Source organism: Arachis ipaensis, chromosome B6 (assembly GCF_059453495.1).
Source record: "Arachis ipaensis isolate K30076 ecotype BB chromosome B6, ASM5945349v1, whole genome shotgun sequence".
Taxonomy (NCBI): domain Eukaryota; kingdom Viridiplantae; phylum Streptophyta; class Magnoliopsida; order Fabales; family Fabaceae; genus Arachis; species Arachis ipaensis.
The window spans coordinates 123,496,681-123,524,602 of NC_142441.1; the positions used below are offsets into that span (position 1 = coordinate 123,496,681).

The following is a 27,922-nucleotide window of genomic DNA, read 5'->3' on the forward strand; positions in this document are numbered from 1 at the left end:
GCGGTTGCGTGGGAGGCCAATGTTCCCACCTGACGCAGACGCATCAGCGACGCTGTCGCGTCGCGTGCGTGCTCTCCTTTTTTTTTTAAATCTGAAAATATGCAGAATGCAGTGTTAATATGAATGTTATGAGTAATTCTAGGTTCAATGAAATAAAATAAAACTCAAAAACAAACAAAACGAAATAAAATTGAAACTGAAAAGGGAACGATCATACCATGGTGGATTGTCTCCCACCTAGCACTTTTAGTTAAAGTCCTTAAGTTGGACATTTGATGAGCTTCCTGTTATGGTGGCTTATGCTTGAACTCATCCAGGAATCTCCACCAATGTTTGTAATTCCAGTAGCCTCCGGGATCCCAAACAAGGCACGTAAAGCCCTTGAGCAGTTTTAAACCGGTTCTTAGGCTCCCGGGGTGTTGAATGTCAGAACAGATTCCAGGATCCCAAACCTTGCTTTTGCACCCGTCTTTGTGTTGATCATCATGATTCCATCCGGGTAGCAAGCAATCTGAATTCTCACTAAAGCGGCCAAACAACTTCCTAGACACATTCAGTTGAGCTCTACACCAACCTTTGCATTTAAACTTAAAGCTTCCAACCATAATGAACTTTGCAGGACAATTCTTACCACTGACCATCTTCCTCTTACTCTTAATGTCACAAAGAGCTCTAAGTTGACCATCCGTCTCCAGTAGCCCATATTCAAGTGGAATTAGAAAGCTAAGGGATATGAATTTTACCCACTTGAATTTTGTGAAGGATGATGGGAACTTAGGGGAATGGGTCTCTAATAACTTTGGCAAGGTGATTTCAAGCTCCACTCCCTTGTGCTCTTTGACAACTTCCACCTCTTTGCAAGCTTCTTCAATATCAACCTCTTCCTCTTGGTAGCTTTCTTCCAATTCAATCTCTTCTTTATTGCTTACTGAGGGCATGGGAGGCTGTGCTTCTTCTTCTTTAATCTCCATCTCTTGATCGACCTCTTCCAAGTCCTTAGTCATGATATGCATTGGAGGTTGTACACCCTCCTCAGCATCAGTTTCAATCGCCTTGGAAGGAGGTTTTATAACCTGACTTTCCCATGGAGGTTCAGCATCTCCCAAGTCTTCAACCACTTCTTCCTCTGCAACTATTATGGCTTCCTCCACTTGTTCCAATACAAAGCCATGTTCCTCATTGTCCACCGAAGTTTCTAGTGTCTCCTTCATACTTTGCTCTTCTTTTGATTCTCCACATGTAGCCATGGGAGTTCTTTGAGTGCTCAGATATTGGGAAGCTATTATATTTACTAACTCGCCTAAGGCGGCCGCGAAATTTAGCACACTCTTATTCATCCTTTCTTGTCTTTGAAGAATAACACGAAGTCTGTCATCCATTGGAGGTTGGGGTGGATATGAGGGTTCATTGGTTGGGAGAGATGGTTCATAATAGGAAGGTGGTTCATCTTGATAATGATATGGAGATGGTGAATATTGAGGTGGTGGTTTATGAGAGTAGTTGTGTTGGAATGGTGGTGGTTCTGTGTATGGTTCATTTGGCTCATAAGGTGGTTGGTATGGTGGATGTGGGTTAGGGTCATATGGAGGTGAATGGTGGAAAGGGGCTTGTGAGTATGGTAGTCCAAAGTCATGTTGAAGAAAGGGTTCATAGGCATATGGTGGTGGTTGTTGATAGTCCATTGGAGGTGGTTGTTGCCATGAGGGTTGATCAAATCTTTGTGGCTCCTCCCATCTTTGATTGTTCCAAACTTGATGTCTATTTTCATTATAGTTTCCTCTTCCTGCAACATAATTGTAACCAGACTCATAGCGATGGGGGTGAGAGTTCATAGTGGTAAATAAAAATTAAAAACGAAAATAAAAAACAAATTTAAATTAAAAGGTTATTTAAATTTTGAATTTGAAAATTAAATTTTGAAATTTGAATTTTAAATTTTTGAAATTTGAGTTTTGAAATTTGAGAATTGAAATTTGAAAAAATTTTTAAAATTGAATTTTGAAAATTTTTTAAATTTGAATTTTGAAATTTGATTTTTAAATTTTGAATTTTTGAATTTAATAAGGAAAGAGAAAAACAATAAAATGACACCAAACTTAAAAATTTTTAGATCAAAACGGAGAAAACAAATAAAAACAACTTGAAGGTCAAGATGAATACGAAGAACAACTTGAAGGTCAAGATGAATACGAAGAACAACTTGAAGATCAAGATGAACACCAAAAAAAAATTTTTTTTTTTGAAAAATTTTTAATCACTAAATAAAAACCAATAACCTCTTAATTTACGAAAAAGTAAAAATAAAAACAAAAATAAAAACAAATAAACAAGTAAAAAGCAAATATTTACAATAACTAATAATAAGGCACACGTTTGTAATTCCCCAGCAACGGCGCCATTTTGATGAGAGAACTTTTGCGTGGTCTAGAAATTTGCAGATAAATCCTCGTTACAGGTATAGCTTCTAAACCAACAAAAGTCCTTTCATACAAACGTTTTGGTTGTCACAAGTAACAAACCCCTTAATAAATTGATAACCGAAGTATTCAAACCTCAGGTCGTCTTCTCAAGGAATTGCAGGGAGGTATGTTCTTATTATTGGTTATGAGTTTGTAAATTGGGGGTTTTGGAGTTTGGGCAATGGGCACAGGTATATTTAAATAACAAGTAAAATAAATTAATAATAATAAAATCTCTTGGCAAGGTATGAAGAACTGGAAGTCCTATCCTGGTTATTCTTATCAATTGTAATGAGAATTGGATTTTTCTCCCACTTTGTTAACCTCTAACTATGAAGGTAAGTTAAGTGGATAAATTAATTCTGATTCCTCAAGTCCTAGTATTTTTGCTTGGGAAAAGTTAGAGTTATTGGAACCCGAATTAATTCTTGAAGAATTCCAATTTTCAATTAACAATGAGTTTGATAACTCAAGTGTCTCCAATGACTCAACCAAAGCCAAAAGGAAAAAATTCAAATTATTTATATAATAAATAAAAGAAAGCAATCATAATTCTGAAATACCTCAATTAGCACTAATAAAGATATCAAATATAATATGGAAGAGTTCATAAATTAAATTAGGAAAATAAATAAAAAGAACATTGTACTTGGGATTGAGAGTCACTCCTAAAACTAAGAGAAATCCTAAATCCTAATCCTAAGAGAGAACCTCTCTCTCTAAAAACTACATCTACTCCTAAAATTGTGAATTGTGAGCTTTTTTCATGTATAGATGCACTCCCCCACTTTATAGACTCTAATCTAAGTTTTATGGGTCGCAAACTGGGTCGAAAACAGCCCAGAAATCGCTGGAGATGAAATCTGCCACGCTGGTTTTTCGCCACTGCGACACGTCCGCGTGGATCACGCGACCGCGTCTTCTAGCGTCAGGGAAACTATGGGATATTATATTAAATCGAAGCCCCGGATGTTAGCTTTCCAACGCAACTAGAACCGCATCATTTGGACCTCTATAGCTAAAGTTATAGCCGTTTGAGTGCGAAGAGGTCAAGCTGGACAGCTTAGCAATTTCTCCAACTTCTTGTATTCCTTCCACTTTTACATGCTTCCTTTCCATCCTCTGAGCCATTCCTGCCCTATAAATTCTGAAATCACTTAACACACATATCAAGGCATCTAATGGTAATAAGAGAGGATTAAATATAGGGAACTTAAGGCCAAAGAAGCATGTTTTCAATCAAAGCACATAATTAGGAAGGCAAATGTAAAACCATGCAAATAGTATGAATAAGTGGGTAAAGAGTTGATAAAAACCACTCTATTAAGCACAAGATAAACCATAAAATAGTGGTTTATCATAGGGCATTCCACATAACACCCAAAATCTGCAGCTACACGTTCCAGCCAACAAGTCAACCACAAACCTCTCTACAATCATCCGGTTCTTATGAGAAATTTCGTATTTCAGTTCTCCAGCCCATCTTGCTTGCTACTCCATAGCTCGCGTAGCAATGACATCAAGCCTCTTTTTGGGTTTAGGCATGATTATACCCTCATATTTTTCGGCCTTCTTTTTTCAGCAAACCGAGACATCCAATAACACCGAATCCACTCAAACATAGTAAGTATGGGTTTGTCTCTTGCCTCTAAGATTCTACCATTGAAAGCTTCAGATATGTTATTCATCAACATGTCGCTCTTAGCAAGAAACGTGAAGTGGCTCTTGCACTAGAGCTTTGGATCCAATGATGCTAACTTTTCATAGCATTGATGGTTGATGTGCATTAGCTGAGTCATCCTCCTCTCCCATTCCTCCATATATGTAGCTTTAGCTATTGATAGAATTAGGTCCCGCAAAACAGTCCCACCACCATATGCTTTCTTGCAATTGGCATACAGATGTCTCAAGCATAGTCTATACTCTAAAGCCGGCATCATCTCTTGAAAAACTTGCATCAAACCCTGCAACATATGACATATAATTCAATTATAAAGAGCAGCAACATATGATAAATAATTCAGAAATTAAAAGCTGCAACATATCATATATAATTCATACTTAAAGAGCTACAACATATGATATATAATTCAGATTTATAGAGCTGCAACATATGACATATAATTCAATTATAAAAGGCAGCAACATATGATACATAATTCAGAAATAAACAGCTGCAGCATCAACATCAAGTTTATGTGTTTTTAAAAGTTTAAGTGTGAATTTTATGACCAAATAGCAACAGCAAGTTTTAGAGTTTAAACTATAATGGATAAACAAATTTAAATACAAATTAAATAAACACACAACAGGTTCATAAAGATTTAAATAGAATACCTTTTGTTGGTCGGACATGAATACCCACTTCCTTCTACTGACATGTCCAATATCATCTAATAACAGGTTAATAAACTAACCCCAACTGTCTCTAGTCTCAGCCTCTACAGCAGCAATACCAATTGGGAAATAGTTATCATTTGGATCTCTTCCAACAGCCACCAACAGTTGTTGACCATGATCACCCTTCAAGTGGCATCCATCTACTCCTATGATAGGCCTGCAACCAGCTAAGAAGCCTTGCTTAACAGAATCTAGGCACATGTACATCCTCATAAACCTTGGCTGGTGTGTAATTGAAGGCCTGTCAACCAAAATCTGAGTAGTAGACCCGAGATTTGTCCTCATAATCTCTGCACAGTAATCTCTCAGCTTGCCATATTGTAGAAAAGCCCTGCCATGTACTTCTTCCCTCGCCTTTCTCCTCGCCCAATAAGCCTTTGTGACTGAAATATTAGCCATGTATTTATCCTGAATGGACTGAATTACTGTTGTAATCTTCATCTCCTCTCCCCTACTAATATTGGTAACAATCTTCTGAGACACCCAACTACTTGATGCAAGCCTACCGCTGTAATCTCATCCATAAGTGTGCTTTCCGTTAAGGGTCTTCAGCCGAAAGCAATCGGAACCACCAACTTTGGATGCAAACGCCATCCACCTACACTTCCCTTTCTTTCCTCTACAGCCCACTCTGCATCTAACTTTATCATTCTTGATATACCTAATGTCCCTTCCATTCAACAAAGCATGCTCCCTAATAGCATCCTTAAACTGACCAAGTGACTTGAACTCCAATCCCACCTTAAACACATATTCCCTACTCATCTCAGCCTCATTGTATTTAGGATATCTTCTCTTCTTAATCATATCATCCAAATCTCCCTCATAGCTATCAATATCTTCAGTTTCATAACCCTCAGAAATCTCTCCAACTTCAACATCATCCCTAACGGTGGCGTCATTCACAGCAGCATCAATACCAGTAATTTGAGCATTGTCATGTTCATTTAAAGGGCCATCAAACCCCCCAAAAGCATTTCCAACTCCACCATCATTTCCATCTTCAAAGTCAAACGCAAAATGATCCTCGTGGTCTCCATCATTATCACTGTCATCAAATCTATCCTCCTCTGATTCACCTTCAACTTCTACTTCTACGAAACCACTGCCATTGTACTCAGCTTCAGTTGGCACATAGTCCTTATCATTCGAACATATCTCAATAACATTACCTTCCCTACAGCCGTCGACAACATACACCGAGCAATGCTTAACAGTTTGCGACACTAATAACCTACCCATTCTCATGGCATCTCTATCACTCATCAATTCTCTGAGACCCGAGTTCAATTGACAGCCTGGTTCACAGTACCAGATCCTGGCATACCCTTTGTACCCTAACTTTTGCAACTCACTAACTATTTCTTGCAAACTCCATTCATCGAACTCATAATGCATATCTTTCAACACCTTTCCCCCCAAATATTCTAGCCCGTTCCCTAACATGAAACTTGCCACCATGATGTATGTCTATGGTGAAATCTGAGTCCCCCATCACTACAGGTATTAAAAACAGAAACATAATCCATTTAAAGCAACATCATCACAGCCACAACAATCAACATTCAAGAATAAACAAAATTCATCATCCAATGCCATAGTAGCTCCATTCAAGCACATAATTAGAAAAATAGGTTCAGAATTGAAGTCATCCCAGTTCAGCATACATCCTATCTTGCTTAATTACGTAACCCAAAACATGAAAAAGGAACCGTCGATTTATACATCTTCACAAAATTAAACTATTGTAAGTCACACTTTCACACTTTCACAAATCACACTTTCACAAATTTCCCATTGAAAGCAGAATCCATTTAATAAAAACAGAAGCAGAATCTATTTAAAGCAGCACCATCACAGCAACAACAGTCAACCAATGCCATATTTTTTTTTAAAAAATAACATAAACATCAACTTTTAAAACTGAAAAAAGGAGGCTTTTTTTTTTCTCACCTACTTGCAGAAAGTTCGAGTGCATGGAGATGGAGCAGAGGCACAACGCCGGGACGGGAGGCCAGGCGCTCGGAGACTCGGCAAGGTGCGGCGCGGTGACTCCAGGCGAGGGGCTTCACTGCGAGGGACGGAGACGCCTTGGCCGGACAAACAGTGGAGAAGACCTCCGACAACAACAACGCAGATGGGCCCAGCGCAGAGGGGAGGCGACGGATAGCGCACCAGCAAGCGTCCGTTGCAGTCGATGCCAGACACAGACGCCGAAGACGGACCAACGCAGGAAACGGAGGAGACGAGAGCAACTTAGGATTTCTTTTTTTCTTAGGAATGAAATGCGAGGGGTTCTTTGGGTATTTGGGAAAAATTTAGATTAGTTCACCTAGCCACTCTAGCTAAATCACAAGAATATTCTTTTTTTATCAAGAATATTCTGTTATCTCAAACGTTATACTGACGGCAGGGACTTAATTGAAAAAAAATTAAGGTACAGGGACCCAATTGAAAAGAAAAAAAATATAGAAACTTAATTGAAAATTTGGTGAAACTATAGAAACCTACAAAGTAATTAAACCAAAAAGTAGCGAAGACAACAATAATACATCAATCCTATATTTTCTAATTCAACGCATAAAAAAAATATAAAAAAATAACATAAAAAATATCTTTTCATTCAAGCAAATCTTCCCGGTCTCTTTTTTATACCTTCGTCATAGCTATTAGTACTAATTAAATATTAGATAAATTATTTTAGAGCAATGCTAGGGAACCAAAAGGGTATTAGCCAAAAATCAGCCAAAATACTTTTGGTGAATTCAAAATTTATACGAATTAATATATATGGATGTTTCTTCTGCTAAGTATCAGAATATTTTTTTTTCATACTAAATGGATGTTCTTTTATATATTTTTCGTATTTTTTTGTATTGCAACTGTGAATGTCTTTATTTCTTTAAAAATTTCATTTTTTTTAAATTTTATAGATATTTAATTATTTTTGCTAAAATATAATTGGATGTTTTTTTTGTTAAGTATTAAGATGTTTTTTTTTTCATATTAAATGAATGTTTTTTTTTTTATAATTCTATAATTGTGTAGTTTGCAGTCTCTTTAATCATCAAAACGGCACCTAATATCACAAAAAGCAGAGAGCAACATCTGCAACAAAAAAAAAACATAAAATAAAAAAAAATAAAATTTTATTATTTTCACTTTTTTTTTATAAAAATTAAAAATAAAAACACTAAAAATAAAACAAAAATAAAAAAGCAAAAGCTGCGATGGGTTGGGCTATAGCTGTTCATGGCGGCGCCCGCGGCATCTCCCGTTCACTGCCACATGACCGCCGTCAGCCCTGTGAAGAAGCCCTCCGCCACTGCCTTCAAATTGGCGTCGAAGCTCTTGAATCCAATTCGCCTCCTTTGGACGTGGTTGAGCTCGTGGTACAGTAATAACCGTAACGGTATTTGTCTTCACTTTCATCAAAGATCCTGTGATCTCATGCTTTTACTCTTCTGTATAGGTTCGTGAACGGGAGAATATTCCGCACTTCAATGCTAGTAGGGGTTCTGTGTTGAGGGCGTCCCGGAGAGCATAGAAGTCGCCGGCGCTTCCAGCAGCATTGGCAAGAGAGAGATCTATGTGTGATTGTTGGAGGTGAGTAGGTTAACGTGAGAGAAAAGAGAAAGGCTTTTATAGGTTTTAATTAGGTTTACCTAATTAATTTTAAATTTTTTAAATTTTGAATTTAAAAATTTTAAAATTAATTATTAATATAAATTAATGTGGTTTTGTTTAGTTTTTGGCCGATCCCTTTTGGTTCTATATACTTTTCCATTATTTTATCCTTCTTTTATGTCTTGGTTACATGCATAATTTTTTTTTAATTACGTGCAAATGAAAGATATAAATATTTAGATGGGCTTGGCAGTCGGCACTAATCAACTTACTAAATCATCAAGTAACTAGCTAAAAATTAACCAACTAAAATACTTAAATATAAATTAATTTTCACATTTTTAAAAAAAAAATATGTATATATTTAAGCAACTATTCAATAATTTCAATATTATGTGCTTTTATCCAACACACTCTAGAACTGGCCAACTTTATTTGGCACAGCAAAACGCAAAAGGAACTAAGCCAACGACTAGAATTGATATGTCTCGAGTATAGATAATGACGCTCTGGTCCCATATCAATCAACGATGGTGTGGTTTTGCAAAATTCCAAATATCTACAACGGGTGATCATATAGTTTAACCTTAGGCTGCTTTGTCCATGAGTCCATCATATAAAATAGATATAATCAACTATTGCTACAAGTAGAAAGCAACATTACAGTACTAAATTATTTAAAAGATGTCACTATGACACTATGGTTGGCCAGTCAAACCAATGTACCCCCAAATCTCTTCCTTGGCCACTAGGACTTCGTAGAAAAATTTGTGCTGTTTTTCCAAATGGCAAACCAAGCCACCTTGAACTGATTTCCCAAAATCATATATAAAGATATACATAATCTAATTTCTCAGTGTGACTTTCCCATAAACATATAGAAAATAAGGAAAGAAGAAAGAAAAATGCATCACCGAGTGTCATGATTCTTTAAAAATATATATTGTAAATAAAAAGTGTGAAATAGTATGTCAACTTGCAGCTATATACTAAGTAAGTAACTATTATAAATAAGACATTTCATTTAAACGAGATCTACTTGCATCCAATAAAATAAAGTAGAGTTCGTCATTATATCTCATACATTATATTAAACATAACAAAAGCAATTTGACCCTTCACGGTGATCGTGATGTGCAAAAGAACAACACAAAAATAGGCGACAAACCCCCGCTTTATTTTATACAACTCTGTTTTTACTTAGTTATCAAGTTCAAACACCGACCGAATAGATAGAACAAGTCACCATTGTTTTCTAAATCCCACAATCTTAGAAGAGCCGGCCCATATAACCATCCATTGCCTTTCTCACCTTAAAATTGAAGCACACAACCATCAAATCTTCTTCGGTTCCTTAAAACAGAACCATGGACAGACTCATAAAATTAGACCCATCAAACACAATCTCAATAAGAATTGAACCAAATCAAAAGTGCCATGGCCATGTCACCCTATGCAACGTCATGCACACCATGCCGGTGGCTTTCAACCTCCAACCACAAATCAAATGTCGCTACACAGTGAAGCCACATTCAGGAATCATATCTCCATTATCCACACTCACCGTGGAAATATCCTACAATCTCCCACAAGGATCCACGCTGCCGGACTCTTTCCCTCGCTCTCAAGACACTTTCCTCCTCCACAGTTGTGTCGTCCCTGGCGCAGCCATCAATGAACCTTCCTCCATGGTTGATTGTGTCCCAAGCGAGTGGTTCTCGGCGAAAAAGAAGCAAGTCTTCGTGGATACCGGCATCAAGATCGTGTTTCTTGGATCCACAATTCTGGTTAAGCTCATTGGAGATGATCATGGTTCCATGGATGACATAAGGGAAGTTCTAGAACGGAGCGATCCCTCGTGGAAAGCGGTTGATTCGATCGACTCGAACGGCGAAACGTTGCTCCATTTGGCGATTTCGCGGAAGAGACCGGATGTTGTTCAGTTGCTGCTAGAATTTGAGGCTAACTTAGAGGCGCGAGACGGTTCTGGATCAACGCCACTAGAGGCTGCAGCATCTTCAGGTGCAGCCTTAATAGCTGAGCTTCTATTAGCTCACAAGGCCAACATAGAAAGACAAGAAACTTCGACATTTGGACCCATCCACGTCGCTGCGAAACAAGGACACTGCGAAGTTTTGAGGCTCTTGTTACTCAAAGGTGAAGATCGTGTTTCACAGATAATGTTTAAATTTCTTATTTTAAACTGCTAAATACTTGTTTCACGGGTCGTGTTTGTCCAAGTTTGGAGATAAATTAAAACCGAACTAATTGAATTATAATTTTTAATAAAATTAGAAATATATTATCATTAGAGGAATGCTAGGGGTCAGCAACTTTTGTGTTTTGTCAATTAGCCATCAATAGTATTTTTAATGGTATGAGATTACATCCAATGGTAGGAGATCACTCACTTTTCTTTTGATGGTTAAGTGCTGGCCACAAAACACAAAAGTTGCTGGCCCCTAGACTTTTTCTTTTTATTGAGAAAGTACAGGGAGCCAATGGCCTAAGCGTACAATGTGTACAATGGAGGTTTAGAAAGTATTAGAAATATGACTATTAGTGTTACATTGTCTTGCTTCTGAGATGAGTGATTTCATGACATGGTATTAGAGTCTCGTTGTATACATTGTACGTTTAGGCAATTAGCTCCCTAGCACTACCCTTATTTATTTTGTCTTCCTAACAGTATACAAAGTATGATAGTAATTGTCTTCAAATTATTGTATTTAATGTATCGTTTAGGTGCGAGAGTGGACTCGCTCACAAAAGATGGCAACACAGCGTTACACCTTGCGGTTGAAGAAAATAAAATAGAATGCGTTAAGCTCTTACTAGCAAACGGTGCCAGAACCGACATTCGCAACGCCGGCGAAGGCGACACCGTCTTACACATAGCAGCATCCACCGGGGATCATAACATGGTCGAACTCTTGCTACGAAACGGTGTGAACAAGTATGTTAGAAATGATTCATCAAAAGCTGCATATGATGTTGCAGCAGAGAAAGGACACTCTGGAATCTTCGATGCGCTGAGGCTCGGCGACGATTTGTGCATTGCTGCAAGGAAAGGAGAAGTGAGATCAATACAAAAGTTGCTTGAGAATGGTGCGTTTGTCAATGGTAGGGACCAGAATGGGTGGACTCCATTGCACAGGGCTTGTTTCAAAGGGAGGATCGACGCAGTGCACGTGCTTTTGGAGAAAGGGATTGATTTGAATGCAGAGGATGAAGAAGGGTATGCTAATATCATGCACAAATACATGAAAAATTCATAGAGAAGTGATATTTCATTTTCATCAAACCATAGTTACATGAAATACATAATGTGATACACAGTATGTTATATGTAAAATATTTTATATGAAAAATTTACATATAACGTTCTGATATGTATTGGTATCTGATATTTATAAATTGGTGTGCAATATATTATCTAATTGATTAATTCATGTAGTTATGTATCAAAGTATAATTTTTCTTAAGACTATACATAAATATCATATATAGGATATATGATATATATTCTATCTATTAAGGTGTCTCCCTTTTTCTTAAATTAGCAATAACATATAGAAGAGAAGGAGAAAATTAAAAGAAAGAGAAAGAGATATTTGTATTTGATTTTTTATCATATTCACATGTAATAATTATATTCTGTGTAGGTACACTGCTTTGCACTGTGCTGTTGAATGTGGAAATGCTGATGTGGCAGAGGTTTTGGTGAAGAAAGGTGCTGATGTTGAAGCCAGGAGTAAGAAGGGTATCACTGCTTTGCAGGTGGCCAAGGCGCTTCGCTACGTTGGGATCACAAGAATTCTTGTCAATGGTGGTGCTAGTACTTTGGATCATCAAATGGTGGTGCCAGATTCCGGTGCAGTGGTTCCATTTAAGAGTAAAATTAATGCTAAGTGGAAAATGATGAAGGACGGTAGCGGTGGCTTTGCTCGTGCTTCAACTACTCCGGCTATACCTATGCTTGGTTCATGAATTCAGTATTCAAATTGAAATATGATTTTTTTTTTCTTAGTAATTCGTGGAAGAAAATTGTAAATTTGTCGAACTTGTTCTTCCCAATGAGATCCAAGACTTTTTTAAGTTAAATGTCAGGGATGGATGGCATTCCAACTAATATATTACAATTCAAAATATTAGGTGTAAGTAATTTTTTTATTTTATTTTGTATTCAACATTAGTTAACTGTTTATTACATTTTTTTTACTATAGATATTAACCTCTAATATTTTTCGTTACTAACAGATATATTGAACTTTAATTTGGACAATGATTTTACTTTTCTTTCTCTTTTCTCCATTGAGTAAACATGATATATATATATATATATATATATATATAAAAGAAATATTCATTAAGTATCACTTACACTCTTAAAAACATAAATCATATTAATTTCAACGATCAGGTGCAGTTATCAGAATCGGAAAACATAAATCATATTAATTTCAACGATCAGGTGCAGTTATCAGAATCGGATCGGACCGACCAGTTCGACCAAAAAACCGGTGAATCGGTGATTTGACCGGTTCGGTTTGAAGATTGGATTGCATCAGCTTTTGAACCAGTCAACGGGGTCAAACCCGTTGAATTTCGCGTCTCAAATTACACTAAACCCGTCGCGGGTCCATGGTGCACCCGCGGGTCCCTCCACTGCAGGCCCAAAAATGCGGAATGTGGGGTTCGAACCCGCGATCGCGTGAATGTGCAGCTTCTCTTTGCCACTGTGCCAAGCTTATTCTTCAATAATATTAATGACAAACAATATATATAACAAAAGGTGAATGATTTTTTATTTTTCTTATTCTTTTAAACATGGATTCACATGAATACCAAACAAATTGTCACATGATATATAAATATATTGATATATTGATATTGATTGTGTTATCTTTTTTTTTTTTGTTCATTTAAATTGACAAAATATTTTGTATTAGTGATTAATTTATTATTTTTTTATAGTATAAATTATATCTAAGAATTAATATTTAATTGTTATTAATACACAACTGGTAGATATGTACTTTATTTTTTTTTTCAAGCGCTAATTAATCTGAAGTTGAAAATTTTAAGGTCCTAATTGTCACTTTATTCAATTTTTTACTATTTTATATTTTTTATTTACGTGCGACCGGTTCTATCGGTTCAACCAGTGACCCACCGGTTGAACCAATGACCCAGTGACCTAGTAACCTGACCGATTCGATCACCGGTTCGGTTCTGATAACTATGATAAGGTGTAATTATGTATGATATAAATAATATTTCTATTTTGCACTACAAAATATGAGTTTTATTGAATTTATCTTGAATATTTGTTAATTTTAGTTCCTCGTTATTTATCCGAGAAATAAAACATATAGTCCCTAACCATATTTTATAAAAGGGCTAACTAAAAATATGATGACGAAGAAAATATTCAAAAATTAAAAATTATATTTTACACTCTCAATTAAAAGAAAAATAATGGAGAGGATCAATTCTCTGTTGAGACATCTCTGCAATGTGAGTTTTACTTTACCTCTTTCTTTCCCTGTTTTGGTACAGTGAGTTCCAATTAAAATGTTTTGATTAGAGTTTGATGTTTAAAATGATGGTGATCTTCAATGCATAACGTAATATGCTTATTCTTCGTATACATTTAAATGATGCAGTGGATCTCGAACAATATTTGTAGGGTTGATTAGGGCTAAAAATTCATGGAAACCATTTTGAATGAGCATTTGTTTATTAGTGTTGAAATTTCAGTTAATTAGTCCAATTTGAAAAGATCATTGTATCTTTTCTTTTAAAATCATCCATTTTGTTGTTATTTATTTTGGAATATGTTTAATTGAAGTATTTAAAAATGCTACAAATGATTTGTATTTGTTATCTCGTCTTTCATCATATGGTGGCAAATTTGAGAGAGAGGCCAATGGATTGCTATGCTACTTAGATGAAAAAGTGTATGAATTTCCTTCTATAGATGTGGATTTTGTGAATAAGATGGAATTGGAAAAACTTTTCAACGGGTTGGGTTATTTAGAGTATAAGACATTATACTTAAATGAATTCTACGTCTACTTTGATAACCCTACTATCATTACTAGTCATTTTATTATTAATGAAGATCCTTGACGGAATCATCATCTTCGGATGATAAATATGAAGTGCTATGGGTGAAGCTTACAACCCTCTTCCACCTAGTTATTATAGTGATAGTAGTGATGAAGACACTCAAAAATTTTAAGGAAAAAGAAAAAAAAATCCATGGAAGTTATGATTCCCTTGCAGGTTGCCAATAACTCTGTTCCTATCTTACCTTTTTTATGGTAATCAGTGACCAAGAGAAGGGGGTTGAATCTTAGCCCCTTTTCGCTGAGTGTTATCTTCTGCCCTTTGAAATGATTTCAGGAGATTTTTCTTCTTTTTGTCTCGTAACCAGTAAAGAGATATTTTTCAATTTTGTCTCCTGTGCAACAGAATCAGAAATGGAGTAGAAGAGAGAGAGAATCACACCAAGAAGTATTCTGGTTCAGCTGATAAGTGTAATGTAGCCAACATCCAGTCTCCATCACAACCATGATGGAATTTCACTATAATCATACAGATTACAGACACCAATTCTCCCTAGAAACTACCCTTCCTATCTGGGACAAGTCCAGAATCTATCCCCAATCCTAAACTTGACTTAGTTACCTACCAAGCTTTCAACTGCTAAGTGCTAACCCAACTTGCAAGGGGATTCCCACAGAATCATGATACACAACTCATAGATGTACAAAGGACCTCTAAGACACCTATGACTTTTTCTTTAATTTTGTACACTCTGCCTTTTTCCACTCACTGGCTTTTTCTTACAAACCTCACACTATTTGCCTTTTTCACCATGAGACTCAAACAGACAAAACTAAAGAAAATACAAAATGAAACACATTGAAGGAGAAGAACTTCTGTTATCTTGGGTAGCTATGAGAACTATGTGCTTACTCTCCTTGTTTTAAGCCTTGGCTGTTCACCCTTATTATAGAAGGGGAATCCTCCAAGGTTGAAACGGTTCAACCAAGCCAACTTCTTCTTCAACACCAAAATCGGTTCGGACAGAGAGAAGAGAGAGAGGGAACCGAAAGCTAAAACCAACATGCAATTACCTCTCTCTCATCCCTTTTCTTCAAGCTTCATCAATATGAGCCTTCCATCTTGACTTGGTCCCCAAGAAGGATTTCTGACCCTTGATAAACACTTGATCCTTGACAGCTCCTTCTGCTCCACTTCTTCTTCCTCCTCCACGTAGCTACAATAGCTACCTTCTGTGATGGATGAACAAAAAGTAGAAACGAGCCATACCACAGGGATCTTCTTCTCTGACCGAATTGGATTGCTTCCATTTCTAGGTATGGAGATCTTGAGGCTTCTTCACCACATCTTACCTTTAGTGGTAAGGATCTCAGTCATACCATACTGTAGATCTTCTTTTTGCAAGGCCATCATCACCTTGGCCGCTTGCCTCTTCATAGCTTATGTGCTTCTACCTTCTCTGATAGCTTGCATCTTCAAACTTCTCCCTGACAGATATGATCGAAACAATGAGAGAGAAGAGAGAGAAGTATGAAAAGCTTTTACTGGAAGTAAAGAAAGAAATTAAATTGAGTTAATTATCTACTTCCCTTTTTTCATGCTAGACATGACCGAGAGAGAGAGAAGAGTGAAAGGCTTTCAATGTAAATGATGAATAAAATTAAAATGAGTTAATTTTCCCACTCCCCATGCTTGGTAACGTGTAACTCATTAAGAGCAATTAAATCAATTTCAACTTTCTCTTTCATGTTACCAATGCATTTAAGTTCAATTAATTGAATTTGAATTCCATCAAAGAGGGGAGTAGGTATCCGAACTCAATCAAGCTTTGTTGGTCTTGCAACAAAGATTGAAATTGGGCTTGCACAATAATTCCTGGCCCAATAAATAAAGTAATAATTCAGCCATTCATCAAATTGAATTTTGTACTAGGCTGAATGTTACATTGAGCTTGATGTGTCCCGCCAAAAATCTGCAAAGTAACAAAATTATTAATCAATTAATTTTGAATTAAAATTCAATTTAATAATTTTATAATTAATTATTTTTAACAATGTTTGTTTATCATCATAAGATTTTCTAAACTCAACAATCTCCCCCTTGATGACAAACATTGTTAGAAAATTGAATTGAAACCGGGTAAGGATTAGGAGTACTCCCTTGAAGATTTTTGGATCCTCCCCCTTTCTATTAGTCACATAGCTCCCCCTTGATATGTGCCATTTTTATTAATGGAAGCATTACCTGTAACAAGCTTTGTACATTCCAGACTGTATTCAACATATGATACCAAAGAATGTTGAACATTTTGATTTTTGAGCATATGTATTAAGATAAACAAAATCTGATTTGTTATCTTTTCACCAATATTTTTGCTCAACAGAATAAAATATGCTAGAGTACTTTCAGAGTACATAGCAACAAATAAACCAAATTTAATGTTCTTAAATCAACATGTTCACAAATATTTCCTCTCAAGTAAAATTTCTTGCCAAACAAAATAATAATTCAGGCTTAATGAAGCATTTTGTCATCTTCAGTTATCAAAAACAAAGCTTCATAAAAATTGGCAATCAATATCAGATCAGAAAAAATCAGAGCACACACAAATTCAGAACATTATAAAGCAGAAATCAGAGCATAAACTAGAAATAAAAAATTGGAGCACAAGCACAGGGATAATCATTAATCATTCAGATTTCAGCCCTTGTTCAGTTATCAATAGAGTCAGCCTTATTTCTTTTCTCCTTTTAATTTCTCCCCCTTTTGTCATCAATGGGGGTCCTGCAAAACAAATGAAAATAACATGCCAAAATGTAGAGTATTTGTTTAAACCAAAACAAAAAGGTCTAGAGTATCCAAGTACAGTTAACTTAACAACATAAAAAAATAGTATTTAAAACACAGAAAATCAGAAATTGTTCAGTAAATGAGCAGCAGTAAGCCTAAGCATCGGACAGATTCACATCAGAGTCAGAAAAATCATTGTCTTTGTTGGAGGGAGCCAGATCCTTTTCAAAGCTTTGGAGAAGCAGATTGATCCTTTCATGATATTTATTCCAAGCTTTTTCATTTTGATAAGCCTGTTTAGGAGCTTCTTTGTAGGATCGTACCATCAGTTTGGACATATGTGAAAGCTCATTTACAATGTCCTTGAGTGACTCAGCAAGCTTAGATGGCTCAGAAGGACCACTTTCTAGATCATTGTCAACTGACATAGCTGGCATTGAGCTTTTGCCTTTGTTACCTTTGCTGGATCCAGAAACTCCGCCTCCTTTGATGGTAGACACCTTATTTTCTACAGGCTCATTCAATAAATCAACATGAAAATGTTCAAATATACATGTGAGAAAAATGCCATAAGGCAAATTTGCCTTTTTGTCACTACGTACGCAGTCCCACATATGACGAACCATTAAATAAGCAAATGAAATAGATGAAGAGGTGAGAATAGCAAACAAAACCAGGGTATCATGCACAAACTGTTACTCTTTGAAAGGAACCGCTTTGTGGCATTAGGATGTGATTGATAATGTGGTGAAGGAGAGCTCTTACTGGACCAAGTGCTTTATGAGTCAGAATAGTCCCATCTAGTGCAGAAAAAATCTCATAGACTTGAGTCAGAGTAATTTGATAAGAGATCCCAACCTGAGAGTCCCACTTTCCTGGCATATATGCAGTGGCTCCTTCATCAGTATACCCTAAAGCAGTACTGATAGTCTCCCTGTTTAGAGTCAAATGGACCTTCTTTACATAAGAGTGAATTGCTCCATCGTGGTACATCATGTTCGCATAGAACTTGCGCACCAGGTTAGGATAAACCGGCTTTTGAATCTTGAACAAAGGAGTCCACTTGAGATTATCAAACAGAGCAATGAAGTTAATGCCTTTTGCACTCAGGGTTTCCAGATTCACTATGTGAGAGGCACAAAGATGTCGGTTGATCAAAACTTGGCCATGGAACTCGTAGGCAGCGCAAGAGTTGAACCGTGCCAGATCAAAGTGGGAGTGATTTTTGTTGAACTTATTCTTGAAGTCTAAGGAATCTAGGTTTGGAGGTTCTCTTGTGTTGCGCAGAACATAACCTTTTGGACGCTGAGAGCTTCTGCCAGATGGATGAGGAGTTGATTTCCGTGGAGGTGAAGGAGGTGGAGAGGATTGTGACTCTTCTTCTTCTTCTATCACAGGCTCCTTTTCTTTTCCAACCTTTTTTTCGAGAAGAGATTTTCTGGGCAATTACTTTCCTCCTCATGGCTTCGGTTGATTGTGAAGAAGGGGATGAAGATGAAGGAGAATGTATGTGAATATGAGTGTGTGTTTGGAGAGTAGTAGAGGAAGGAGAAATTTTGGACGCAGGGGTTCAGTTACCTCTTCTGGATGCCAACTTCTTTTTCATGATAGAAAAATGAAGAGGAGGGTGAGAAGATGAAGGGATGGCCGAATGGATTGGTGAATGAAGAGAGGTTATAACTACATTTAATGCTGAGTGGAGAGAGGGATAATGGGATAATGGGCAATTAATGGAGCGGTTACTATCAAGGAAATCTTTTTAAAAGTAACTAAAAGATCTTTTCCTTGAATCAAGGGAGAGAATATGGGAAAAGATTTTGATTTGACATTAACTCCCCCTATAAAGATATGATGTGATAACCTCCATAAATTATTATTAAAAAATGATGAAGAACTCAAATGGGCCAGAGACATGGAGTGGGTCAGAAAGATTTGGTTGGGCTTCAGTTTAAAAACTCTTATGATCAGTCTCCCCTTGTTTCTTGGCTTGTTCACTATCTTCCCAGATTTGTCTCCTTCCAACCTACGGACAAAAATGAGCAGAATCAATAAAATCACAATTTTTCAACAGAAGTTAAATCTAGCATACCCAAACTGTTCCTCAATGAACAGAACCTATCTTCACACAGAGGTTTAGTGAATATATCAGCGAGTTATTCTTCGGATTTTACAAATTGAATATCAATAGTACCTTTTTGCACATGTTCTCTAATAAAATGATATCTAACCTCAATGTGCTTAGTTCTAGAGTGCAGAACAGGATTTTTAGAAATGTTTATTGCACTCATATTATCACAGAACAAAGGTATACTATTGATTTTCAATTTATAATTCTCTAACTGAGTTTTTAACCAAATTAATTGAGAACAACAAGCAGAGGCAGATATGTATTCAGCTTCAGCCGTAGATAGAGCAACTGTGACTTGTTTCTTGCTTGACCACATGTTTAGTGAGCTTCCAAGGAAGCAACACAATCCGGATGTGCTCCTTCTATCCACCCGATCTCCCACATAATCTGCATCACAAAATCCTACTGCACAGAAATCATTAGATCTAGGATACCATAAGTCATAATCATATGTTCCCTTAATGTATCTAATGATTCTTTTGACGGCTGAAAGATGGGATTCTTTTGGGTGAGATTGAAACCTTGAACATACACCCACACTTTGAACAATATCCGGCCTAGAGGAGGTAAGATACATAAGTGAGCCTATCATTCCTCTATACCGTGTTTCATCCACATCTTTACCATTTTCATCCTTTTCAAGTTTAGTATTTGGATGCATAGGTGTTCCCATTGGTTTGGAATTTTCAAGGCCAAATTTCTTGATTAATTCTTTTGCATATTTACCTTGGTGAATAAAAATACCACTAGGAGTTTGTTTAATTTGGAGACCAAGAAAGAAAGTTAATTCTCCCATTAAACTCATTTCAAACTCACTAGTCATAAGTTTTCCAAACTCTTCACACAAGGTTTCATTGGCCGAACCAAACACTATGTCATCCACATAAACTTGAACAAGAAGAATATCATCATTAGATTCTTTGATAAATAAAGTAGTATCGGTGGTACCCCTTTGAAAATGATTTTCCAACAAGAAGGCACTAAGCCTTTCATACCAAGCTCTTGGAGGTTGCCTAAGCCCATAAAAAGCTTTTGAAAGTTTAAAAACATAATTTGAAAATTCTTTATTTTCAAACCCGGGGGTTGAGCCACAAATACTTCTCTATCTATTAATCCATTAAGAAAAGCACATTTAACGTCCATTTGGAACATTTTAAAACCCTTATGGGCAGCATAGGCAAGAAGCAATCTAATTGCTTCCATTCTAGCTACCGGGGCAAAGGACTCATCAAAATCAATACATTCTTCTTGATCGTAACCTTGGGCCACTAATCTAGCCTTGTTACGAACAACACTACCATCCTCACCCAATTTATTTTTAAAGATCCACTTTGTACCGATTACCTTCTTACCATTAGGATTGGGTACAAGTATCCAAACCTCATTCTTTTCAAATTGAGCAAGCTCTTCTTCCATGGCTTTAACCCATGAGGGGTCTTCAAGGGCTTGCTTTATATTGAGAGGCTCTAATTGGGACAAGAAAGCAACATTGCTTTGCTCAACTTACTTCTTGCTTGAGGATCTAGTGGTTAGTGGTCACGCCTTGGGAAGGATCACCAATGATAAAATCATGGGGGTAACCCTTCAAAAACTTCCATTCTCTTGGCCTTGGAGGTAGGGATCTGCCTTGATGAGCTTCAGCAATCTGGTCTGTTCTGGATTCTCTGACTGGTTCAGGAAATAAAACTGAAATGTCTCCTTCATCCTAATGAGACATTTTCTGGATGGACAGGTTCTTCACTTGGGACAGTTTTGGAATTTTCTTCACTGACTTCATGGTTGACCATATCTTCACAACCTGTATTATCTTCAAGTGCAACACTGGGAATTGAATTAGTATCACAAAAAAACACGTGTATGGATTCCTCTATGGTTCTATATTCTTTGAGGTAAATTCTATATGCTTTGCTAGTGGTGGAGTATCCAACAAACATTCCCTCATAGGATTTTGGATCAAATTTTCCAAGATTTTCTTTATTGTTAAGCACAAAGCATTTGCATCCAAAAATGTGGAAATTCTTAAGATTTGGAGGGGTTCCTTTCCATAGCTCATACAGAGTTTTCTTTAACCCTTTTCTAATGATAGTCCTATTCAAAATATAACAAGCCGTATTTACAGCTTCAACCCATAGAAATTTTGGAACCTCATTTTCACAAAGCATAGCTCTAGTCATTTCTTGAAGGCTTCTATTCCTTCTTTCAACTACCCCATTTTGTTGAGGAGTTCTAGGACATGAAAAATTATGAGCAATTCCAAAATCATCACAGAATTTTTCAAAATCTTAATTTTCAAATTCTTTTCCATGATCACTTCTCAAGTAGGCAATTTTCAAATCCTTTTCATTTTGAATTCTTTTACAAAGAGTTGAAAAATCATGGAAAACATCATTCTTATGAGCTAGGAAGAGTACCCAACCGAATCTAGAGTAGTCATCTACCACCACCAAACCATAATGTTTACCTCCTAAACTTTGAGTTCTAGTTGGACCAAAAAGATCAATATGCAATATTTCCAATGGCCTTTTGGTAGAAATTCCATCTTTTGGTTTAAAAGAGGATTTTACTTGTTTGCCTAATTGACAAGCATCACAAGTAATATCCTTATCAAATTTAATGTTTGGAATTCCTCTTACCAAATTTTTCTTAACATGCTTAGAAATTTGGTACATGCTTGTGATGCGTGGCAGAAGTTAACCAATTAAGAGAATCTTAATAAGAGAAATGCGTTGCAAGTATAGCCCTCAACCGGCTAAGATCTGCCTCACCAATTTAAAAAGAGTTGTCACGAAAATTATAATTAAAAATACTGGGAGTATGAGTCGCAGGTCGTCTCCCAACGAGTTGCAGGAAAGAGTGCTAATTTATTAATTAGAAATTTTCTAGAAGGTTTGAGTTGGATAATGAGTAATTAAAGTAATTGTAAATTGAAGCAATAAAATTAAGAATTATTATTAATTTAAAAAGCCTTGACTGGGGGAATGATTAATTGGAAGTTCTATCCTTGTTGGAATTTTCTCAAGTGTAATGTAAAGCGATTCTTGTTTTCACTTAGTTAACCCTTACTGAGTAAAGAAAAGTCAAGTGAATGGACTTATTCTTATCCGCAGATCCTAGTCCTTTCCCTTGGGAAGGTCTAGCGTTAGTAGATACAGAATTAGCCAACAATGTCAAATTAATTAAGCACTTGAACATTCCAACTCAAGTATCTCCTCTTAATCAACCCCCATGTCAAGTAGAAAATCTACTCCATTGACATGGAATTAATATTCATAAAAATATAAGAAAACATAATAAATTAAATAAAATAGAGATTTAAAATTAATTAAAAATAAAAGTAACTCTATATATTAATAAATTCAAAATGCAACATACTTATTTGAATAGAGTCAATGAGTAACTAATAAAAGTAAAGGAATAAGGAAACAAACTAAAGTAATGTCTTCAACGGAGGTAATGACTGATGAGCGGATAATTTATACGCTTTTTGGCATTGTTTTTACATAGTTTTTAGTATAATTTAGTTAGTTTTTAGTATATTTTTATTAATTTTTAAATAAAAATCACATTTCTGGACTTTACTATGAGTTTGTGTGTTTTTCTGTGATTTCAGGTAATTTCTGGCTGAAATTGAGGGACTTGAGCAAAAATCAGATTCAGAGGTTGAAGAAGGACTGCAGATGTTGTTGGATTCTGACCTCCCTGCACTCAAAGTGGATTTTCTGGAGCTACAGAACTCCAAATGGTGCGCTCTCAATTGCGTTGGAAAGTAGACATCCAGGACTTTTCAGCAATATATAATAGTCTATACTTTGCCCGAGTTTAGACGACGCAAATTGGCGTTCAACGCCAGTTCCATGTTGCATTCTGGAGTTAAACGCCAGAAACAGGTTGCAAAGTGGAGTTAAACGCCAGAAACAAGTTACAAACTGGCGTTCAACTCCAAGAGAAGCCTCTACACGTGTAAAGCTCAATGCTCAGCCCAAGCACACACCAAGTGGGCCCCAGAAGTGGATTTCTGCATCATTTACTCATTTCTGTAAACCCTAGTAACTAGTTTAGTATAAATAGGACTTTTTAATTGTATTTACATCTTCGGATCATCTTTGATCAGTTTTATGCTATTTTATACCTTTATGGGGGCTGGCCACTCGGCCATGCCTGGACCTTGCTCTTATGTATTTTCAACAGTAGAGTTTCTACACACCATAGATTAAGGTGTGGAGCTCTGCTGTTCCTCATGAATTAATACAAAGTACTATCATTTTTCTATTCAATTCAAGCTTATTCCGATTCTAAGATATTCATTCACACTTCAATATGAATGTGATGATCGTGACAGTCATCATCATTCCCAACCTATGAATGCGTGCCTGACAACCACTTCCGTTCTACCTTAGATTGAATGAATATATCTGGGATTCCTTAATTAGAGTCTTCGTGGTATAAGTTAGAATCCATGGACGGCCATTCTTGAGATCCAGAAAGTCTAAACCTTGTATGTGGTATTCCGAGTAGGATCTGGGAAAGGATGACTGCGACGAGCTTCAAACTCGCGAGTGCTGGGCGTAGTGACAGACGCAAAAGGATCAATGGATCCTATTCCAGTATGATTGAGAACCGACAGATGATTAGCCATGCAGTGTCAGTGTATTGAACCATTTTCACTGAGAGGACAGGATGTAGCCATTGACAACGGTGACGCCTAGCATACAGCTTGCCATAGAAAGGAGTATGAATAATTGGATGAAGACAATAGGAAAGCAGATGTTCAGGAGGAACAAGCATCTTCATACGCTTATCTGAAACTCTCACAAATGAATTACATAAGTATCTCTATCTTTAATTTACGATTTATTTATATTTTAATTATATTTTAATTATCAAATATCCATAACCATATGAATCCGCCTGACTGAGATTTGCAAGATGACCATAGCTTGCTTCAAGCCGACAATCTCCGTGGGATCGACCCTTACTCACGTAAGGTTTATTACTTGGACGACCCAGTGCACTTGCTGGTTAGTTGTGCGAAGTTGTGACAAAGAACTAAGATTATAAACGTGTGTATTAAGTTTTTAGCGCCGTTACCAAGGAATGAACCGTCACAATTTCTGCGCACCAATGACTCTTCAGCATCCAAAATCCAAAGCAAAAAGCATAAACTACTAATACAAAGCTAATCTAGATTCAGATCTGAAACTAAAAGTATTCCTAATATCAATGTATCTGAATGTGTGTGGATGCGTATGGGTGTGTGTTGATGATCTCCTAAGTCTCTGCATGTTCCCTGGCTTTAATCTGTGTTTCTGGACCGAAAACCGGGTCAAAATGCGGCCCAAAATTGCCCCCAGCATTTTCTGTTATTTTTGCAAATCGCGCAGGTCACGCGTACGCGTCGTCCACGCGTTCACGTCATTCAACAATTTTCCTTGTCACGTGTTTGCGTCGTCCACGCGGTCGCATCATTCGTGCAGACTTCAATCCACGCGTTTGCGTTAGGCACGCGTTCGCATCGCTGCGATTTCTTCATTCCGCGCGCTCGCGTGGGCCATGCGCTCGCGTCAGTGTTTGCTGGTCATCTCCTTAGTTTCTTGTGTTCCTTCCATTTTTGCAAGCTTTCTCTCCATTCTCTAAGCCATTCCTGCCCTATGAAGCCTGAAACACTTAACACACGGATCACGGCATCGAATGGTAATAAGGAGAATTAAAATACATAATCAAAGGTCTCTAGGAAGCAAGTTTTCAACCATAAACAATACTAGGAAGGAATTATAAAATCATGCTAATCATATGAATAAGTGGGTAAAGACTTGATAAAACTACTCAATTAAACACAATATAAATCATAAAATAATGGTTTATCAACCTCCCCACACTTAAACATTAGCATTTCCTCATGCTTGGCTTAAGGAGATAAAATAAGTGAGTAGGGAAATGCAAAACTCATGTAATGCATTGCAACCTATATATATGAATGCAACTATATGATTCTTGTAACACCCTAATATTCAAATCCTTATGCTCGAGTCATAAGTCAATGATATTACGGTGGTACGACTCTCAGGTGGATTTTTAATAAATAAATATAGGTAATTTCGAAAGGAGTATTAATCGAGAAGCCTGAAAAGAGTAGAAATAAAATCACGAAGACGTATCTCTCACGTTTCGACAACAAAAGATAAACTGTGAAGCCGAAAACGATATACGGACAAGGCGTAGAGGAGATTAAGAGATAGATAACAGATAGATATATATAACATAAGTAAATAGCTACTAGTCGCGACCCGCGAAGTTTAGGTCGGCTAGAGTAAATTATGAAATTAGTTGACAACAGTATATCCTAATCTCTCCCGAAGGAAACATGAGAGCCTCTATAGGCAAATTCAAAGAGTTCAATACATAATATAAACTTTCCAAAACAAAGATGGAGAGATTCTAATCAAAACACAAAGTAGAGGAAATAAAGATCTTCGCCGTCTCTCAGACGACCCACAACTCACTTCTGAGCACCTGGACCTGTATCTGAAAAACAAGAGATATATACGGAATGAGAACCCCGGGCCCATGGGTTCCCAGTACGGTAAAAGTGCCAAATAAATTCAATGTACTGCAACAAAAACTCACTAAGCATCCTAAACTTCTTCACCAATTATTCATCCTAGGTTCTCGCTAATCCATGAATAGGCAACTGTCATAAGGGAGTGCTAAATTCAATTCATGTTTCACATGTTTCCCAACTCGCTGACTCTTCCACGAATCAGACTCAGAATCATAAGCAAAACCATCACCAGTTGTTCTGCCTCAGCAGTTCTATATCAATACATCATCATGCAATCGCATCATCAATTCATCCCATCAAGAACAGCCCTCACACCCACCGACACCAGCATGAGGGGCCTCTCAGTTGTACAAACACAAGCAATACAGGCAAGTAATACACAAACATGATACAAGTAGAACAAGTAGCATATAGTCAGGTAACATGGCATATATAATGTAGAAATCCAAGACAAATGGCAAACCCAAACAATTCAAACATATGCAAATGATGAATGCCTACCCTATGGCTGATGATATCATCTGTCGGTTATATAGCCAACCCAACATGTCCTGGTAGCTAACCATTGGACAGAAACACCCCTTGCGGAGCAAGTAGGTTTGAGCTACAACCCTCTTGCTACTGCCCGCTCAACCCAGAGCCAGTGAAATAATCACTACTGCGGCTACTACCCAGGCGGGTGTCTAAAAGCTCAACCTGGAGCGAGTGGATTCACCACTACTGCCGCTACTACCCAGGCGTCGCAATCTCTGACCTGGAGCAAGTGGGACGAACCACAACCCTTGCTACTACCCAGGTATCTCAAGCATTGGCCCGGAGCAAGTGGGACGAACCACAACCCTTGCTACTGCCCAGGCATCTCAAACATATATTCATTCAATCTCAATTCATATTATCAACATTCATTGTTACCAAATCTCAAACATTAACTTGGAGCAAGTGGGATGAACCACAACCATTGCTACTACCCAAGTATCACAAATAAACATTTATTCATAATCACCCTTCATTATTATCAATCCTCAGGCAATGACCCGGAGCAAGCGGGACGAACCACGACCCTTGCTACTACCCAGGTATCACAAATACACATTTATTCAAAACCCCACGATTAAACTCGTTTATCATAATCCTCCTTTTCCGTCTCATACCTGGAGCAAGTGGACAACGCCACTGCCTACTACCCGGGGTCGCACATCACATTTCAATATTTTTTCATTATTATCCATTTAACATATTCATTCATTAATCATATATGCATTTATACTCAGCCATAAACAATAATGGCTTTGCCGTAACCCGGCAATAACTCAGCCATCCGGCTCATGGTCCAATCAAGAACAGGCCATTTATCAATAAATATAGCCCTCCGGCTCATGACATACACGGTACTTCCACCGTCATCCTCCATATCTCATATAATCATCTTTGATCATCATTGATCGTAACTTTTCCCCTTGCTTCACTCGCAAGTTACCACATCCCCTAGCTCATTGCTAGGTATATCAGAATGATTTAATACATAAGAGGTGAGATCGGAGGCTTAGAAGTATGAGATTTGGCTTTTAAAACTCAAAAATCAACTTTGGCATGAAAACAGGGCCACGCGTACGCGCACACCACGCGCACGCGTGGATGGCCACAAAACTCATCGACGCGCAAGCATCATACGCGCGGACGCGCGGGTTGAAAAATAGCCAAACGACGCGCAAGCGTCAGCCATGCGTACGCGTGGGTGCTCTTGCGCCCCAGGCACAAAACTGGCACAACTCTGGCACAACTCTCGGGAAAATAGCTGGGCATTAGGTACAGCGCATCGACGCGCCCGCGCACACCACGCGCACGCGTGGATAGTGCCTTCTTGAAGAACGACGCGTACGCGCC

General features: G+C 37.3%; 1 protein-coding gene across 1 annotated transcript; it reads left to right on the plus strand.

The window, feature by feature from the left end:
• The first annotated feature begins 9,727 nt into the window (after nucleotides 1–9,727).
• LOC107604828 (protein VAPYRIN) lies at nucleotides 9,728–12,606 on the plus strand. Its single transcript, XM_016306528.3, has 3 exons — nucleotides 9,728–10,643; nucleotides 11,232–11,724; nucleotides 12,152–12,606. The coding sequence occupies exons 1-3, from the start codon at nucleotides 9,854–9,856 to the stop codon at nucleotides 12,474–12,476; spliced, it is 1,608 nt and encodes a 535-aa protein (XP_016162014.1). The 5' UTR covers nucleotides 9,728–9,853; the 3' UTR covers nucleotides 12,477–12,606.
• Nucleotides 12,607–27,922: the final 15,316 nt, after the last annotated feature.